The sequence below is a fragment of the Cajanus cajan genome, chromosome 6 (assembly GCF_000230855.2).
Source record: "Cajanus cajan strain Asha chromosome 6, NIPB_CcT2T_4, whole genome shotgun sequence".
Lineage (NCBI taxonomy): Eukaryota > Viridiplantae > Streptophyta > Magnoliopsida > Fabales > Fabaceae > Cajanus > Cajanus cajan.
Window position 1 is genome coordinate 51,010,469 of NC_138522.1, and position 18,447 is coordinate 51,028,915.

General features: G+C 31.7%; 1 protein-coding gene across 1 annotated transcript; it reads left to right on the forward strand.

Annotated features, from left to right (window-relative positions):
• Positions 1–14,822: 14,822 nt before the first annotated feature.
• On the forward strand, positions 14,823–17,988 carry LOC109817655 (G-type lectin S-receptor-like serine/threonine-protein kinase SD2-5). Its single transcript, XM_020382974.3, has one exon. The coding sequence runs from the start codon at positions 15,358–15,360 to the stop codon at positions 17,809–17,811; it is 2,454 nt and encodes an 817-aa protein (XP_020238563.1). The 5' UTR covers positions 14,823–15,357; the 3' UTR covers positions 17,812–17,988.
• Positions 17,989–18,447: the final 459 nt, after the last annotated feature.

Below are 18,447 nucleotides of genomic sequence, written 5' to 3' on the forward strand. Positions count from 1 at the left end.
GCACACTGGTATGTATCAGCATAACATAACAAATTATGATGGTTACTTTTGAGTAATACTAAAATATTATTGGTGGAAAATTAAATAATGTGATATTCATGTTGAACTAGGTAGCAATAACAGTAAGGAGTAGCAATCAATTCATGTTGGGGTGGCTAAGTTTGGTATTTTGGAAACCCGAAGAGCAATATACCACATTTTGATCTCGTTAAGACGATGAATACATATTTATATGGTTATGCAACTGGCCTTTGTGCATAAAAAGAGTCACCATTTTTCAATGCTTCACTCCTCAGACTTATATAGAGATGTGTATTTTTTTTTCTTTGGATTTTGCTGTCAATTCTAGCTGTGCTGTATATTTTCTATCCATGATAGGGATACTCCGAGATAAAGGAATGGACTACCCCCACTCCTACCAAAATGAGACACAAAAAGTGATTCAGCATAATAAAAGTTGGTTTTATAATGAAATGAAGATAAGAAAAGTGAGAGAATGAAATGATGTGTAAAATATATTCTCAATTACAAAGTGGTATAAAAAATAAATTAAGTACATTAATGGGGATAAAATAAAATAAAATGAAATGGGAGAGTGAGTTGTTTTGACTTAATAATTCACTTTTAGTGTAATATTCACTCCAAACACGAAAAATACAAAACAATTTTGTAGTACACAAAACCTTTGCAAACGTCTAGAAAGGCTATCTATCAATTTGCCTTGGGACATACTCCACGGCTATTGACATGGGCACACAAATGTCCAGCCAACTTTGACCATTTGCATAGTTTAATTTTCTATATTGTGAAAAAGAAAAGGATATAAAAAAACATAAAATTTGGAAGAGCTCTATGGTGTGTGTTAGGGGATTTTAATGCTATTCGGAGTAGAGATGAGCGGAAAGGAGGTGTAGGTGCAGGGAATCCTCAAGAGATGATGGAATTTAATCAATTTATTGTAGAGATGCAGCTAGTTGATCTACCCTTGGTGGGTAGACGTTTTACGTGGATGCGTGGTGATGGACAAGTTATGAGTAGATTGGACAGGGTGTTGGTATCGGAGGATTGGTGTGATGTGTGGGGGAATGCTGTAGTACAGGTGATGCCACGGGATGTGTCTGATCATTGTGCTTTATTGCTTAAGCATAACGTAAAAAATTGGGGTCATAAGCCTTTTCGATTTAACAATATTTGGTTGGAGCATAAGGATCTGAGGGAGGTTGTGAGTAAAGCATGGGAGGAGGGGGTACAAAAGCCTTGGGCAGCGCTGAGGTTGCAACAAAAATTATCAAATGTTAAGTCAGCTTTGAAGGTGTGGAATAGAGATGTTTTTGGAGATGTGGACTCTAATATTCAGGTTTGTACAACAGAACTGGTTGCATTAGATGAGAAAAATGAAAGACAGGGACTAACAGTAGAGGAAGGGATTAAACAAAAAGAATTGGTAGCATCTATATGGGAGGCACGAAGTCATAAGGAACAGTTACTAGCTCAGAAGGCAAGGAAAAAATGGTTGACTTGTGGAGATTTAAATTCCAAATACTTTCATGCATGTATACGTGGACGTAGGAGTCGTAATCAAATATTGACCTTACATGTTGATGGGAGGTGGATGGAGGAGGCTGAAGAGATTAAGAATTATATTTTGAATTTTTTTCGGGTTCATTTTACATCGAGGGAATGGAATAGACCGTCGATAGATAAAATTGTGATGCCAATATTATCAGAAGAAAATAAGGTTGGGTTAGAAGCTGCATTTTCTTTGGAGGAAGTCACATGTATGATTACAGAGTGTGTTGGTGAAAAGAGCCCAGGGCCCGACGGTTTTAATTTTTCTTTTGTTAAAACTTTTTGGAATCTAGTACAGAATGATGTCATGAAGATGCTAATGGAGTTTCATATGAATGCTTCAATTCCCAAAGGCTTGCTCTCTTATTTCGTAGCATTGATACCTAAGACTAAGAGTCCTCAAGGGGTAGGGGAATTTCGACCAATTTCATTGTTGGGTTGTCTTTATAAAATCATCTCAAAGTTACTTGCAAATAGGATGAAAGGGGTCATGGAGGAGATTATTAATGAACAACAATCAGCCTTTGTCCCGGGAAGGAATGTGTTTGATAGTGTTTTGATTGCTAATGAGGTGGTGGATTATGTGAAAAAGGTAAGGAGGAAATGTTTTGTGTTGAAAGTAGATTTTGAGAAAGCGTACGATTCAGTTGATTGGAGGTTCTTAATATATATGTTACGAAAGTTGGGTTTTGGTGAGAAATGGGTGAAATGGATGGAGGCTTGTGTATGTGGTGGACATTTATCAATACTTGTTAATGGGAGTCCTACAAAGGAAGCAGCAATAGGGAGAGGTCTAAAGCAAGGCGATCCATTATCACCTTTTTTGTTCCTTGTTGTTGCAGAGGGCTTAGGAGCATTGATGAGAAGTGCAGTATCAAAAGGTTTATTTAAAGGGGTACAGGTGGGGGAGGGTCCAAAAATCTCCTTGCTCCAATTTGCAGATGATACTTTGTTAATAGGGGAAGCCACAGAAAGGAATTTATGGTCGATTAAGGCAGTTCTGCGGTGTTTTGAATTGATTTCGGGGTTGAAGATAAACTTTCATAAGAGTTGTCTAATGGGGATGAATGTGGATAATAATTTTATGCATATGGCCTCTAGTTTCTTAAATTGTAAGGTGGGTGCATTGCCATTTTGTTATTTGGGGTTGTATGTGGGTGATAAACCTAGACGAAGGGCTGCGTGGCAGCGACTGATAGAGGTCCTGAGAAATAAACTAGTGTCTTGGAAGCACAAGTATGTATCTATTGGGGGTAGAGTGACACTTATCAATTCTGTTTTGAACAGCCTTCCATTACATTACTTATCGTTTTGGAGAATGCCTCCAGGGGTTATTAAAGAGGTTATAAAGATTCAACGAAGATTCCTTTGGAATGGTGTGAAGGAGAGTTCAAAAATTTGTTGGGTTAGGTGGGATCAAGTCTGCAAGCCTACAAAGGAGGGAGGATTGGGGGTGAAGAATATTGAATGGTTTAATATAAGCTTATTGGGAAAATGGGTGTGGCGGGGTTTGAAAAGTCCTAAGTCTCTTTGGTCTCAAATTTTATCAGCACGTTATGGTTGTATGTCTATTCTTTTGAGGTCTCATGTGGTTCATCCAAAAGCTTCGGATTGGTCGAAGGATTTGGCCCTTGTGTGTCAACAAGCGAATGCATGGTTGGATAATAACTTCTTGAGAGTCGTTGGAGATGGAGGTTCGGTGCATTTTTGGCATGATAGATGGGTGGGCGGGGTTATTTTGAGTGAGACTTTTCCTCGTTTGTACTCTTTGGCGAAAAAAAAACAATCAACAGTTGGTGAAAATGGACTGTTTGTGGAAGGAGGGTGGCAGTGGGAATTTCAGTGGCGGAGACGTTTGATACTTCAACGGGAAAAAGAGTGGGAAAATGAATTAGCAGAATTAGTTGGTGGGGTGGAGTTGCAGTCAAATATACCCGATATGTGGCTATGGAAATGTGATCCATCAAAGGCTTTTACTGTAAAATCAGCATATTTTTGGCTGCATTCCTTTTTTTCTGCAGGGAATGTTTTGGAGACAATTTTAAAACAAAGTTTTCGATGCATTTGGAAGGTAAAAGCTCCAAAGAAAACTATTGTTTTTGCTTGGCAATTATTGTTGAATTCACTACCAGTTCGAGCAAGTTTAGCAAGGCGTGGTATTCCTGTTAGTAATGTTTTTTGCGCTTTATGTAATAATGAGGCAGAGAACGTTTGTCATCTTTTCTTACACTGCAGAATTTCATGTAAAATCTGGTATTTGGTTCTTCGTTGGCTTGGTATTTCAGCGTGCTTACCTAATGCTTTGGATGAATTATTGCTAAGTATGGATGGATTTGCATGTGTGAAGAAGCAGGGAAGGATATTCACAACTATTTGGATTTCTGTTATATGGAGTTTATGGCTTCTTAGGAACCGTATTATTTTTAATGATGGGGTGTTGGATATAATGGAAATTGTGGAGGCCATTAAATATCGATCTTGGAAATGGTTGTCTGTGGATTTGAAGAGAGATCAATTATTGTATGTTAATTGGCTTATGGATCCTATTTCTTGTATCAAGTGTGTATCCTAGTTCTGTAATTTGTAAACAGGGTGGAGTAGCATAACACTATTCGTAACTTTTTCTATTTCTCAACATTTCTGTATTTGGGTTTGGCACCCCTAGTGCCTCCTTAATACAAATTTCTCTTAGCTGATCAAAAAAAAAAAAAAAAAAAAAAAAAAAGAAGAGGAAAAGCTGAAATAAATTAATGAAATAGCTTAAATAATAATTTTAAGTTATTTTATGTAATTTTTTTCTTTGAAAATGTACCCTCAAATTCCTTAATTGACCAAATTGACCGAGTAAAGACTATTTGCATTGTTAACAATTAAGCATGAAAGGTCACGTATCCTTCAACTCCCCATCCGACCGAGTAAGTTGAATTCAATATCACTCACGGATTTTCTAAGACTAATTAAGGCAGTAATTTTCATGATTCTCGCACATATTTGATTATGGTTATAAATGTGATTTATAAGTTCATTATGAGAAATAAAATGAAGGTTTATTTAAAAGGATTGAGATTGAAGAATAATATTTGTATCCTTAATATGACATTCATATATATAAAGGAAAAAGAATTTTACTAATAGTAGGTTATACTCATCAAATGTCCTAGATCAAGACGACGACTAGATTTTCTTAGAGTTCATATTACTAAGAGTTCTCTGGCTGCTATCCTTTGACCGGAATAGAAAACATGAAATGAATTGTAAGATTTTTTTAAGAGAAAACGTAAGAAAATCATAGGATTATTATAGATGAAAATACTATTTTTTTATAAAAAAAATTAAAATTAATTATCAAACTATTAACTATTAAGAGAAAATCCAACTACGTAAGATAATATAACAAGAGAATTCACATTAAATTGGATAGCGTTAGATGTCCAAGGTGGTGCAATGATATACCTAACACATTCTTTAAGCAAAAAGGTGATTATTGCCTTTTGAAAAAACCCTATTATCGCTAGCTGGTGTTTGAAGTTGAAATACTATGCCACATCCCCAACCATGGATCTGCTTAATTTCAACACCTAACAAATACAATAAATTTACATTAACTCACACTAGCATTATCATGTTAGACGGCCTAATAGTGTACCATTTGACATTTTTTAATGGAAGATTTATAATATAATATCTTATAATTAAGGAGAATAAATAAGTATTAAGCAAAAAAAATCGAAAGTACATATTTATAATTCATGGTGGCCTGTAGTTTAATTAATTCAATTGACTCGAAGTATCATCATTTAGCCAATTTTAATTGTTAACGAAAGCATCTCTTTTTCAAGGTATGACTTTTCAATTATGATACAAGTATTTGTTATAATTAATTATATGACTTTTGGAATATAGTAATGCATATAGTGTACTCACAGTGAGGAATCTCGATGGTTACCATCCCAAATAAATTTCATTTTATTGATTTTCCCGTCCCAGTTTGATGCAATGATGACCTCACAGCACGATAGCTTTTTTTTTTTTTTTCTTTCTTTTCTTCAACAATGTAATTTTTTTTCTCTCTATACTTTCACTTATTATTTTTTTTAGTTTTTATAATTAAAATATACAATTTTAACTTTTAGACTTATTTTTTCAATTGTTTTTAATCTCTATTGATTAAAATAAAAAAATTAGTTACTATTTACAATTTTTTAATTTTTATTATTAATTTTTTTAACGTTTTTATTTCGTGTTACTATAATAGAAAGTATTAATTCAATTTTGTATATTTGATATCGACTTTATTTTGTTGAAACTACTCTAAATTATGTCTCTAATCACTTCATGTTTCTTTTATGTTCTCATGTGCGACATTCATTGTTGAGACACATTTATTTTACCTTCACAGAACTAAAGACATCTATCATGTTAATACAAAATAGACAATGTTATAAAAAAAATTAGTAATAAGACTAAAAGGTTTAAAAGTTGCAACATCTTGAGAAAAAACCTTGTGTTATTATAAAAATATCAAGGACTTTTTATATGAAGGATAATTATTTTCAAATTGATGAATAATTATAAAAGTATTTTATATGTTGATTTGAATTTAAATAATGAAGTATCAAATAGTTTTCAATTTTTTAAAAAAATTTATAAACTTTATATATATATTAAGAATTTTTAATTTAATTATTAGATCGTTAAAATTTGATGGAAAATATGAGAATAATTAATAACAACTTTTAGATTAAAATAAACTATTTAGATTATAAAAAAATAAAAAATAAAGTTATCACGTACCACTACCATTATATCTATTAGTAGGAAAAAAGGCTCGTATTTATTTTTGAAAGAAGAAATTTTGTTAAATCTAAGGATAATAGTGTCCCATATAAAAATGGAAACCAAAAGGATGATTATCAAAACCTATTCCCTTTCATAATAGGTATATATATATATATATATATATATATATATATATATATTATTAAATTTATCACATCATCATCACAATCATTGATGTTACCACCACCACCATTGTCATCATCATTGTCACTATTATCATCGATAGCAATGGTGGTAACAACGACAACACAACAATGGTAATGGTGATGGTGGTGACACAATGGCAACAATAATGATGATAACAATGATAGTAGTAGTGACAACAACAATGATAATGGTGGTGACGATGACAGTAACGATGGTGGCAGCGTCAATGGTTGTTGTGATGGTGATGATCTGGCGGGAGGATGACAACAACAATAATGGTGATGCTGGTGACAACAATGGTGGTGGTGGTGGTGACGATTGTAATAATAGGGATTAAGACAACAATAATAAAGAAAATAACGATATATAGTGATAGTAAGTGGTAACATCTTTTAATCTAAGTCATTTATTTTAATTTAAAAATTGTTCTCATGTTTCATATTAACAAGTGTTGTAACTTGAATTGTCACACACACACACATATATATATAAGGAGAGATCCATTTACTCTAGATCAAATCTAAAAATTTGAAAATCATTTGATACTTCATTTCATTAATTCAAATTGACGGATAATCATAAAATTATTTTATACATTGATTTGAATCAATGAAATGAAGTATCAAATGGTTTTCAAATTTCTTTTTGTTGGGATGCAAACAAAGTCCCACATCGTTCAAACAAAAGGATGGACATGGGTTTATATACACACAATTGTCTCCATTGGTTGAGAGAGGTCTTTTGGGTGATGTCCAAAAGCAAACCCGTGAGGGCTTGGGCACAAAGCGGACAATATCTCACCAACATGGAGACATGTGTATGTGTGTAGTAACCCCCGATATCTCACCAACATGGAGACATGTGTATGTGTGTAGTAACCCCCGGTGCTCAACATCTGATATCAGATCCGGTGGATCTGTCGGTGGGTCCATGTGGAAGAGAGGCTTCCTAGTAACATGAAGGGTTAGGAGGCCGTCGGTGGGTCCATGTGCCATGTGGAAGAAAGGCTTCCTAATAACATGAAGGGTTAGGAGGCCTGTTGGGATGCAAGCAAAGTCCCACATCGTTCAAACAAAAGGATGGACATGAGTTACTTATGGAGTAAACGGATCCCTCTTTCTTTATATATATATATATATATATATATATATATATATATATATATTTATATATTTATATATATTATTTTTAGAATGCGACAGATCCGATGGTAGCGCGATTGTTGGTGTAGTGGCATGATAGTATCTTGCTATGAATCAACTAAGCAAATACGATGAGAGTTAATTACTTAATTACTAGTATCTAAAAAGGCCTTCTGTCACTTTGAATTGTTAGTTGTACGAAGATTTATTGGGATGCCATATTGTAAACTTTTGATGTTATTAAGGTTATGATTGAGTGGTGGCAAATGCCAATGACAATAATCAATTGCCAATGGAGCATATGATTAAATAAGTTCAAGTGTGCATCAAAAGTTGCCTCCCAGCTGGCAGCCCTTTAGAGATAAAATTTCGAAATTTAATTGATCTAAGACATGTCTTTGATAAAAATTTCTATAAAAAAACACTTATAAGCAAATAAAAATAAATGAATGAGTGATAATGTGCAATGATCATTTAATATGGTTAAGTGATAAAATTTCAAAAATTTAGTTGATCTAATTTTAAAAATCAGTTCAAATAGGCCGGATAATTAGGATTTGGGTTTATTACTGGATCACCAATTTTTCTTGATGTTGGCTGGAGACATATGTACGTTCTTGTTGACTAAACTAAACTAGTGGTGACTCGAAACAGTGTGCTAGTTGTGATTACTAAACCTGTGTTTGCTTCTCTAGGCTCATGTGCGTATGCATTTATGGTTAGTTGCTACTTTTTACTTGACGAGAATTGAGTTGTTATTTCTATAGCCAAAATATTGATACCCATATATAAAAAGAATAGGTATTTTGATAATTATCTTTCATCTATATATATTTTTTTAGATACTTTTACCCTTCATATAATTTTTCTCTCCCTCTCTCACTATAATCACACAATTCACCAAATCAACCACTACTATTCATTAACTACATGCAATTGTGTTTTTCCTTTTTTTATTTTTTCTTGGAACAATATTTTTTATAATAAATAAATACAGGTAAAAAGTATCTTTTTTTCATTGGTAATAAAAATTGTATTTATCAATAATTAAACCAAGGTCTTGGCAAGTTAAAGAGAAATACTTAACTACTTAACTTAAGACTTTATTACTTACATGTTTAACAAATAATATATATATATATATATATATATATATATATAACTATTTTATATATAACTATATTATATCATATTATATTTATATTAATTTATATATTTCAATCAATGACTCACTAATTCAACAAATGACCTATTAACTCGATGTCTCTACTAAATCAATTACTAAATCAATGACTAAATTTTAAAATTATGGATGTAAAATATAATTTGGATAAATTTTCCTAAACAATACTTATAAGACAATAAAAATAATTATATGAATGATGGTTTGAAATAATCATCTAATGTGTGGGTCAACAAGTATGAAAATATGAATATTTTATGAAATTAACTCAAATATATTTATAGTCAATTAAATATTAGGTAAGTTTATTTTTTGTTCCCTTAAATTTAAAATATAGTTTTATGGTCTTTGTAATTTAAAAAAGAAAAACCTTATTTTAATCCTCTATATTCAAATAACATTAGTGAATTTGTAAAAACAATAGTTTAGTGCATATGAATCGTTATTTTTGGATGCCAGTTTCGATTCCTACTTGTCAACTAAAAAAAAAACAGTTGGATAAAATAATGAAATAAAAACTGTTGCGTGGGTGTAATTACCGTTCACAACTTTGCTTAGGTCGATAAACCAATATAACGCTATTTGTTATGAAAATAAAGATAATTGTAAAGAGAATAAATTAGATAATATGAGAGAAAAAAAAAAATTTTGATTAGTGTATTATTTTTGCGAAAAGATTAATCTATTTATAAATACATATAATAACAAAATAATTACACAAATGAAAAGTAATGCATAACAAAAATATAAATGATAATAATGTATATTATATATTGACATTTACTGATTGAGTCATTAATTATCATTGATCGAGTGGGTCATCAATTATTATTTATAATACTGATTAAGTCATTAATTATCATTGATTGAGTGGGTCATCAATTATTATTTATAATACTATTGTTATTATTGATACTAAGGAGAGAAAGACATTCTCAGTCTCCATTGAACTACCCATGTTAATTAACCATTACTATATATAAAGATTTTTGTAATTTTTCATAAATATAGATTAACGGAGAAGAGGTATTACGTGTTTTTATTATTTTAAAAATTATTATTGATTAATTAGAAATTTATAAAGAGCATAAAAATATAAATTAAATAAAAAAAATAGTAAAAGAAAGATAGGAGGAGAAAGTAATTTAAAAATAATTATAAGGATAAATTATCCAAAAAAAAATTTGTGTACACCAAATTAAATATACCCTAAATATATTATGGATAAATATTTATTTTTTCACTAGCAATTATAAAAAAATAGAAATAAATTTTTCTATAAGTAAAAAGTAGTGTATACATAAGATAGAAATAAGATTTTAAAGAAGTTAATGAAATAATTTTTATAATTTAACTTGTACATGAATTAATTTTATATAGAAAAGTTTTTTTTTTATCTCCTAAAAATACTTTTAGATGAATTTACATAAAGAAACCTAATCATTTCAATTTAATATGCACAGTACACATCCTCCAAAAATTAACTACACGAGCTAAATGTCTAATTAGTATATTTAATTTTTCAAATTTTAAATTTTTTTCTATAATTCTAAAAAAAATATTTTTTATGTCTCAAATTTAAAATTTGTATTTTTGTTCTGAAAATGTAAAAAATTGTTACTTCCATCTCTCTCAATTTATTATTATCAATTATGATATTAGTAACAAAAACAATATTTTTAAAAAAATTTAAAAAATAAACTTTAAATTTGAGAGACTAAAATAACAATTATTTATATTTTAAGACTAAAAATACATGTTTAAATTTTGAAGAAAAAGAATATATAAGTGAAAAGACTAAAAACATAATTAAAAGTTAGTAATACTAGCTACGACAGAATGAAAATAATAATAAGTAGTTAATTAGTAATATTATGGTAGATGTATGTTTGATAATGGTACCGAACATGGAAGAAAAGGTATGTATTTTAATCTAGGATGTTAATAAATGAATATTGCGACTTTAGAAATGTGTTTGAATGATGTCGTACGTAGAGAAAACTACTTTGTTGGGTTTTTGAAAAATTGCACATATAATGGCTGGCCAGAACCCTCACGTTTTCCCCTTGTTTAGATTATAGTAATAGAGCACTCATACTCGCCTAAGTCAATGGACTTAACCAATAATCACTTCTGTTCTTGCTTATTTGGTCGCAAGTATTTTAAGTGTTCAATACCTAATCAATTATTTCATTAATTCAATTCTCCCTACACATTTACTCTCGAACCAAAGGATCTTTCTAACCAACCATGAAACCAAAACCATATATGATTTGAATCCCAGATTCCAAAACCTATTTCTAAACCAAATCGTCGTACCTGATTGGAGTTTGAGTTTTATAAAACAAGTAGATTTTCACTCGAGATATATAAAAGAAATAAAACACAATATGTGTACTGTAACAGTACTTTTGAACATATGTATATATGCTTAAGAATTTTTAAATGTTTTATTATGAAAAATGTAGCTCATTGTATCTTTAAAATAAGAGCAATTTATTTCTTTAATGCAACTTTAATTTTATGATAGTATAGTATATTGATAAAGGTGATAGTTTAATTTTATGATAGTCTAGTATGTTACTTTATTTTAATAATAATTTTATGATAAAATTATATATGTGTTTCTTTACGAGCCCATCATTAAAGGAGACTAATGATAGGAATCTACTTTATGAGTTGTCTACCATCTGCATTATGTCTGCCATCAGTTGTATAATAAGTGTGTATTTTAGTTTGTATTTTGTATGAATCAGACCCATGTGGGTCCCTCTTTTTATTCGTTCTTATCATTTTAGTTAGACTAGCTTGTCGATTTATATGAGTCAGACCCACGAGGGTCCTTTTCCATGCTTATCTTTTAACCAGCCAATAAGAATTGACCCATGTGTAAAAGGTGTCAGTCGCTTGAGAGCTCCTCCGAGTCTATATAAGGAGGCACTCTCTCAGTCTGTAAGCAAGTAGAGTTCGGAATAAAACCTCTTGTTTTTCTTTATTCATGGATTTCTAAATCACTTTTCTTTCTCTCTTTCGAAAGCCTTTGATATTATGATAGTATTATGATCTCAGTATTATGCTTGAAGCAAGTATGCTCTGTACTCGCCTCTCTAAGAAGATCTTGTACAACAGAACACTATGAAACCTTGATCCAGTATTTCCGGTCGTTAGGACTTATGATAAGCTTGCTTGATATAAGACAGAAGCTGAAAAGAGTAGGCGAGGGATGCCGAAAAAATAAGCAAGTTCTTATATGAAGGTAAATGAGTTATAAGTCTCTAAGGCTCCCGGCCATAGTGGTGTCTTATAATAATCATAATTAAAGCTTTAAATTTTCAGAATAATTAAAGCATTCTTAAATTAGTTTATTTGTTTGGATTTGAGAGCACAAGTACCCTTCACGTTTAGTTTTGGAAGTCATAAGGTCAATAAGGTAACTAACTACCTTAGGTCCCATTAAAGCTCTTAATTAACCTTTTTAAAAAATAAATTTGATTCAAATTATTATATGATAAATTTATCATATTACGTTGAGTACGTTAGTTTATTAGTAAAATTATGCAATTTAAAAATATGTATATACATACATAGATATTGTTGTAGATTATTTAATGCGTTTTATTACTTGTTTGCAAAGTTATAAGGAACATGTATATGCATAGATATTGTTGTAATTATTTAATGTGTTTTATTACTTGTTTGCAAAGTTATGAGGAAAATGATTTTACATTTGTTTGAATTCAATGTCTAAATCAATTTAGGATTTAAGTTTCAATGTTTCACATTATTTGTCTCACATTATATTATCATATATGATATACATTATATTATCATATATGATATATTGTTTGTTTTTATCATTTATTAGATCATCATGTTTGTTTTTACCGCTTATTGTCTCACTTTTCTTTATTTCTTTTCTGTTTTATTTATTCTAATTAATATAAAAAGAATTTGGTTCTAATAAGAAAAATGTTTAAACTTATGATAGTTATGTTTTGAGAAAACCACACCCCATCATCATCTATAAGATGATACATTTGCTTCATCCTATAGACATTATTAAAAGCACGAACTTATTTTATTCAAGTATATAGAAGAAAAAAATATAATTCGATTTCCTTTCTTTATTTATACATTTAAATTATAATAAAACCAAAACTCACCCATGGCAAGGTTACACACTTACAATAGAAAAAGGGACCTACTCAGCTTTTCCACTTCCATTTGTTGCACAAACTTTGACGCTTTCCTCACGTTCGTCCAACGTTGCATTATTTTAATTTTTACGACAAGTTTTAAACATTTTTTTTTCATAATCCAGTATAGTTCTTGCTTAAAAATAACAATAAAATAGTTTAATACTTTACTTATTTAAATAATTAAAAACATGTTATAATAACATGAGTGATAATTCAAGTTAACTTGCATGTTTCGGGTGACGCCGTCCTTAATAAAAGCCACCAGCTAGCAATGAATATCAATTGTTAGGACAGTATTAAATACTAAATTAAAAAGAGAGAGAGAGAAAAAAAAAGTTAGGGTTAGAAAGTTGCACTATTAAAATCACTGCTATTTATCTAAACACTGCATTTTCTTTGGCTGCTTTCTTACATTAACTCATTATTATTGCGAATGCTTTTATTGGCTAATGCTTACGTATGAATATGATATCATGTGCTAGGGTTTTTTTTTTTTTTGGTTTTGTTTTGTATACTACTACGTATTTACTAACGTGTGTTTATCAATATTTATAAAATTTTAAGGACTACTATAATTCAATACTTCCTTTTCACGTTATTTGACTTCTAGAGTTTTTCTTAAAAGAAATACGACATTAATTATATAAGTTATCGAGATAAATTATTTTTTTTGGTAAAAATATATTATTTTCTTAAATATTAAATATTTCGAAGCAAATTAAAATACATAAAAACACATATATAATGTGAGACAGAAGAAATATACTTTATTCAATATATTAAGGCTTTTTTTTAAATGTATCTTTATATTAAAATACATATTTAAAAACATTTATTACAAAAGTGTAAAGTATATTAAATACCTTTTTTTTTTTAATAAAAGCTTTTCACTTTTAGTTGCTTAGAATTTTAGGATTATCAAAATCACGATAACAAATGAATTTTTTATGTTAAAATTTACAACAAAACGAAGCCATAGCATTAAATAACAGTAGTATATTTTAATAAAAAGTTTTTAAAAATTTATTAGTCACTGCCCTTAAAAGCATGATTGGCAAAACCATGAATAAAATATTCCACCCAGTTCTCTTCCGTTGGTCAATCCACAAAAAGATTTATTTTAAAAAAGTAGGAAGACAGCTCCCTTTAATGCGTTTCACGGTCCCTAAACCAAAATTAGCTGTAAAGTTCATAGCCAAAATCAGATCCACTCTGAAACCGTCTTTTACGATGCTACTCTATACAAACACATATTAAGAAGAAGTAATTTACCAAAAACATCATAATCTAACAAAAGATTAATTATCCAAAGTGAAGAATAAATTTTCTTTTTTTGTTTTAACGAGGAGTTACAAGTATAATGATATATTAAAATTATTGGATAAATAATCAATAATATATTAGAGATGTTCTAATCAAACATTATTTAATTTAAAACTTTTCTTATGAAGACTATCATCATTATTGAGTAGAAGAATTTCACAATATAACTGTATTTTTTTTTTTTTATCACAATCATTTAATATAATTATTTTTTATTTTAATACAATCAAGATCAAAGTATTTTAGGACAGGAATCAAACTTAAAAATATTAAGTTAATCTCATATATTATAATAGATCTTACAACTTTGAGGGTTCACGATGATTGTTATAAAGGTGGTATTTTTAATTGAGTTTCTAACTTAGCATCAAATAAATGCGATGTATATACACGCAAACAGTGAATGATTAAGCCATTAATTCCAAACAAATCCTCTGGTCATTTATACAGTTGATTCATTGCCATACGGCCCATACTTGATGCAGTTCTTCTTCCACCCTTTTGCAACTTGATCTGATTTCACGTGTCATACACATAGACTCATGGTCAAATGAAGAGTACCTCCCCAACTCCAAGTTGTCTTTGTTGACTTTTCCTTCAACTGCTTCTCCACAACCACAAAGTTTCACAATTAATATACTCCTTCATTTTCAATCTTCCGAATGATCACGTAGATTGGATTTCTGGGTTGCTCAACCCCATGTTTTCTTATTCCTGCTGGCTTCATATTCTCTATCTTCTTCTTTCTCCTTGCACTACATAGCCTTAATAAAACATTCCAAAGAAAGTAACATCTTCAAAGTTCTTCTCTTTATTTCTTATTCTTTTATGGGGTGCTTCTTGTTGCTGGTCTTGTACTCATGCAGTTAGATTTCTGAGTAGATGAATTCTATTTTACAACACCAGGAGTTTTCTTCCTTGTACGTTTGATTTCCGTTTGCTGTTTAGTGTGAAAATGGGAAAACATTGGTCTTTCTTCCATGTTATGGGTACCCTTTTCGTTTTGTCCAAAGTGTGTTTAGCTGGGACTCAATACACTGGAAGGGTCTCACCCGTGTTGAAGGGTTCTCAAATGAATTGGATTGACAGAGATGGCATGTTCCTCTTGTCGAATGAGGGACAATTTGCCTTCGGATTTGTCACCGTAAGTAATGACAGCACCAAGTTTGTACTTGCAATCACCCACGTGGCTACTTCCAGGGTGGTTTGGACTGCTAATAGAGCAGTTCGTGTTTCTAATTCCGACAATTTTGTGTTTGATGAAAAGGGCAACGCTTTCTTACAGAAAGATGGAACCGTGATATGGTCCACAAACACTAGTAGCAAAGGGGTTTCTTCAATGGAATTGAGGGACACTGGGAATTTGGTTTTGCTTGGAAGTGATAATAGTACCATAATTTGGCAGAGTTTCACCCATCCAACGAATACTTTGTTGCCAAATCAGGAGTTCACAGAGGGAATGAAACTCATCAGCGATCCAAGCTCAAACAACTTGACCCATGTTCTTGAGATCAAGTCTGGTGATGTTGTTCTCACCGCAGGTTTTCAAACTCCGCAGCCTTATTGGACTATGCAAAAGGACAACCGCAAAGTCATCAATAAGATTAACGGTGATGCGGTGGCTTCAGCAAACATTAGTGAAAACTCATGGAGGTTCTATGACAAAAGCAAATCGATGTTGTGGCAATTCATTATCTCTTCAGATTCAGGCACTAATGATACTTGGATTGCTGTCTTGGGGAGTGATGGCTTCATCACTTTCTCGAACCTCAACGGTGGAGTGTCAAATGCTGCTGCTGCTCCAACAATACCTCAAGATCCTTGTGATACACCAGAACCTTGTGATGCATACACCATATGCTCAGATAACCAAAGATGTAGCTGCCCTTCTGCTGTTCCTAGTTGCAAACCTGGTTTTGATTCTCCTTGTGGTGCTGGCTCAGAAAAGTCCATTCAGCTGGTTAAAGCTGATGATGGACTTGATTACTTTGCACTTCAATTCCTTCAACCTTTTTCCAAAACTGATTTGGATGGTTGCCAAAAATCTTGCCGTGGAAACTGCTCATGCCTTGCTTTGTTCTTCCACAGAAGTTCAGGGAACTGTTTCCTGTTGGACAGTGTAGGAAGCTTTAAGAAACCTGATTCTGATTCTGGTTATGTTTCTTACATCAAGGTATCGAGAGATGGAGGCACTGGCGAGGGTTCTGGGGGCAGTGGAGGTGGCAATAAGCACACCATAGTTGTTGTGGTCATTGTCTTATCAACCTTGCTAGTCATTTGTGGTATAGTCTTTGTGGGAGTTAGATACCACAGGAGAAAGCAAAGGTTGCCCGAGTCTCCTAGACAGGATTCAGAAGAGGACAATTTCTTGGAGAATTTAACTGGTATGCCAATTCGGTACAGCTACAAGGACCTTCAATCTGCCACTAATAACTTCTCTGTGAAGCTTGGACAAGGGGGGTTTGGATCAGTTTATAAAGGAGTTCTACCTGATGGGACTCAATTAGCAGTGAAGCAGTTGGAAAGTATCGGACAAGGGAAGAAAGAGTTCAGGGCTGAAGTTAGCATCATTGGAAGCATTCATCACCTCCATTTGGTTAGGCTCAAGGGATTCTGTTCTGATGGAACTCATAGGCTTCTTGCTTATGAGTACATGCCTAATGGCTCCTTGGATAAATGGATATTCAAGAAAAACCAAGGTGAGTTTCTGTTGGATTGGGATACTAGGTTCAACATAGCTTTAGGAACAGCTAAAGGACTTGCTTATCTGCATGAAGATTGTGACTCTAAGATTGTTCATTGTGACATCAAGCCCGAAAATGTGCTCCTGGATGATCACTTCATGGCCAAGGTTTCGGATTTCGGGCTGGCTAAGCTCATGAATCGAGAACAGAGCCACGTTTTCACAACACTCAGAGGCACCAGAGGCTATCTTGCTCCGGAGTGGATAACGAACTATGCTATATCAGAGAAAAGTGATGTCTACAGCTATGGGATGGTGCTGCTTGAGATCATTGGGGGAAGGAAAAACTATGATCCTGGTGAGACTTCAGAGAAATCTCATTTCCCAACTTATGCTTTTAAGATGATGGAAGAAGGGAAGCTGAGGGATATTTTTGACTCGGAGTTGAGAATTGATGAGAATGATGATAGGCTTCAATGTGCTATAAAAGTTGCATTGTGGTGCATACAAGAAGACATGTCAATGAGGCCTTCTATGACAAGAGTTGTGCAAATGTTGGAGGGTCTTTGTACTGTTCCTAAGCCACCAACCAGTTCTTCCTTGGGTTCTCGCCTTTACTCCAATGTGTTCTTCAAATCTTCCAGTGAAGGAGGCACCTCTTCTGGCCCATCTGATTGTAACAGTGATGCTTATCTCTCTGCGGTTCGTCTTTCAGGGCCAAGATAACAATAGCTGTTTCTTGCTATTTTTTTGGGTGTTGTATTGTTGAGTAAATAAGTATGTAATGTAGCAGAGTCTTCAGGTTTAGCTACTCTTGATTGTGTGAGGTTTTCATGCTTCCCGCTCTTGTACATTTTGTTCAAGTTCCTCAAATTTTGTAATATAAAAAGCTACTCATAATCATCCTGCGTTTCTTTCTCTTTCTTTTTAAGTCGAGTAATTTACAACCAAGTTATTTTTCAACTTAGAATTCAAAGGATACTACTTTAATTCTATCCTACAAAATCTACTATAGATAATAGGTTTTATCAATTCAAAATAGATATATTTCCAATCATGAGGAGAATTCCAAATTTGGATTAATCAAAAGGTGCTGTCAACTTTCACAAAAATAACTATATTTGTTTTCTTTATTAAAAAATATATATATTTGCCTATTGCCAATTTCCCATTAAAAAATATCCTGTTTGTTTTAATTTAAAAAAAAAACTGTATTTTTTTTAGAAAAATTAAAATATAGTATATTCGTAGTTTTATGCAGATTTATTTTATACACTTCTGTACATGTTTTTTTTTTGGGGACATACATGAATACAGAGCCTGAATAAATGTAAACTGCACAGAAAGTTTATTATCTATGAA